General features: G+C 71.1%; 1 protein-coding gene across 1 annotated transcript in view; it reads left to right on the top strand.

The window, feature by feature from the left end:
• The window catches only part of TSSK4 (testis specific serine kinase 4), a 1281-nt gene extending 913 nt beyond the window's left edge, over nt 1-368 (top strand). The window contains exon 2 of the mRNA XM_032804701.2: nt 150-368. Within this exon, the coding sequence (XP_032660592.1) occupies nt 150-368 (219 nt within the window). The remainder of the gene's footprint in view (nt 1-149) is intronic.
• Nucleotides 369-1122: the final 754 nt, after the last annotated feature.

The raw sequence follows: 1122 nt of genomic DNA, 5'->3' as shown, positions 1-1122 counted from the left end.
AGGGGGCAGAGGAAGGGGGGGCAGGGGGCAGGCTGGGGGGATCAGCAGGGGGCGCTGTGGGGCAGGCCAATGGAATCAGCAGGGGGCGCTGTGGGGCAGGGGGCAGGCCGGGGGGCAGGCGGGCGCCGTTAACCCCTCGCTGCCCGCAGGTGATGAAGGGCCTGCACCACAAGTACCTGATCACCTTCTACCAGGCCATCGAGACCACCTCGCGCCATTACATCATCATGGAGCTGGCGCCCGGCGGCGACATCCTGGAGTGGGTCCAGAACTCGGGGCCCTGCGCTGAGCCCCTGGCCGGCCGCTGGTTCGCGCAGCTCACCCTGGGCGTGGCCTATCTGCACAGCAAGGGCATCGTGCACCGGTGAGGGGCCGAGCCGCCACTAGGGGGCGCCCGTCGCCCCTGGGGAATTACAGTGGGCCCGGCTCCACTGGGGGCTGGGCCATTCCCTTCCCCTGGCACCGCCAGCCCGCAGTGCCCTCGCCTTTCCCGGTGCCCTCTGCCACCTCCAGCCTCACTGTGAGCGGAGCGTGCCTCAGTTTACCAGTTTCCACTCTGCCCCCTGTGCCACACGTGGCTCGAGGCCCAAGGTGGCGGGGGTGGGGGGGAAATAGACTCTCACCCAGGCACCACCATAAAGCCAAGCGGCCCCCACCCCAGCTGGGTAAGGCTGCCCCCCCCGGGGGCCTCACCCCAGAGCTCCCCAGCCCTGAGTCCCAGTCACGTTGCATCCCACCTCTTGGATCTGCCCCTCAAGCCCCAGCCAGGCCACTGAGCACTCCGCAGGCTTCCCCAGGGGCGCCCCACACGCCTTCGGGGGGACCCGCAGACCCCTGGGGGCCCCCATCCACTGAGCACCACGAGCCAGTGCCCCTAGAGGGGAACGGCCCCGCGCCCCATGCCCCGAGCCAGCCAGTCTGTGCCCTGCGGCCGGATCAGAGCCGGCGCCCCTTAGAGGGGAACGGCCCCGTGCCCCATCCCTGGCGCCCCCCTGAAGGAGAACAGCCCCGCGCCCCATCCCCAGTGCCCCCCTGAAGGAGAACAGCCCCGTGCCCCATCTCCGGCGCGCTCCGGAGGGGAACGGCCCCGTGCCCCATGCCCCTGCTCTGCGACCGGATCAG

Source organism: Chelonoidis abingdonii, unplaced genomic scaffold, assembly GCF_003597395.2.
Source record: "Chelonoidis abingdonii isolate Lonesome George unplaced genomic scaffold, CheloAbing_2.0 scaffold0020, whole genome shotgun sequence".
NCBI lineage: Eukaryota > Metazoa > Chordata > Testudines > Testudinidae > Chelonoidis > Chelonoidis abingdonii.
The sequence above is the reverse complement of the archived record's forward strand: the minus strand, read 5'-3'. Positions and strand labels throughout refer to the sequence as shown.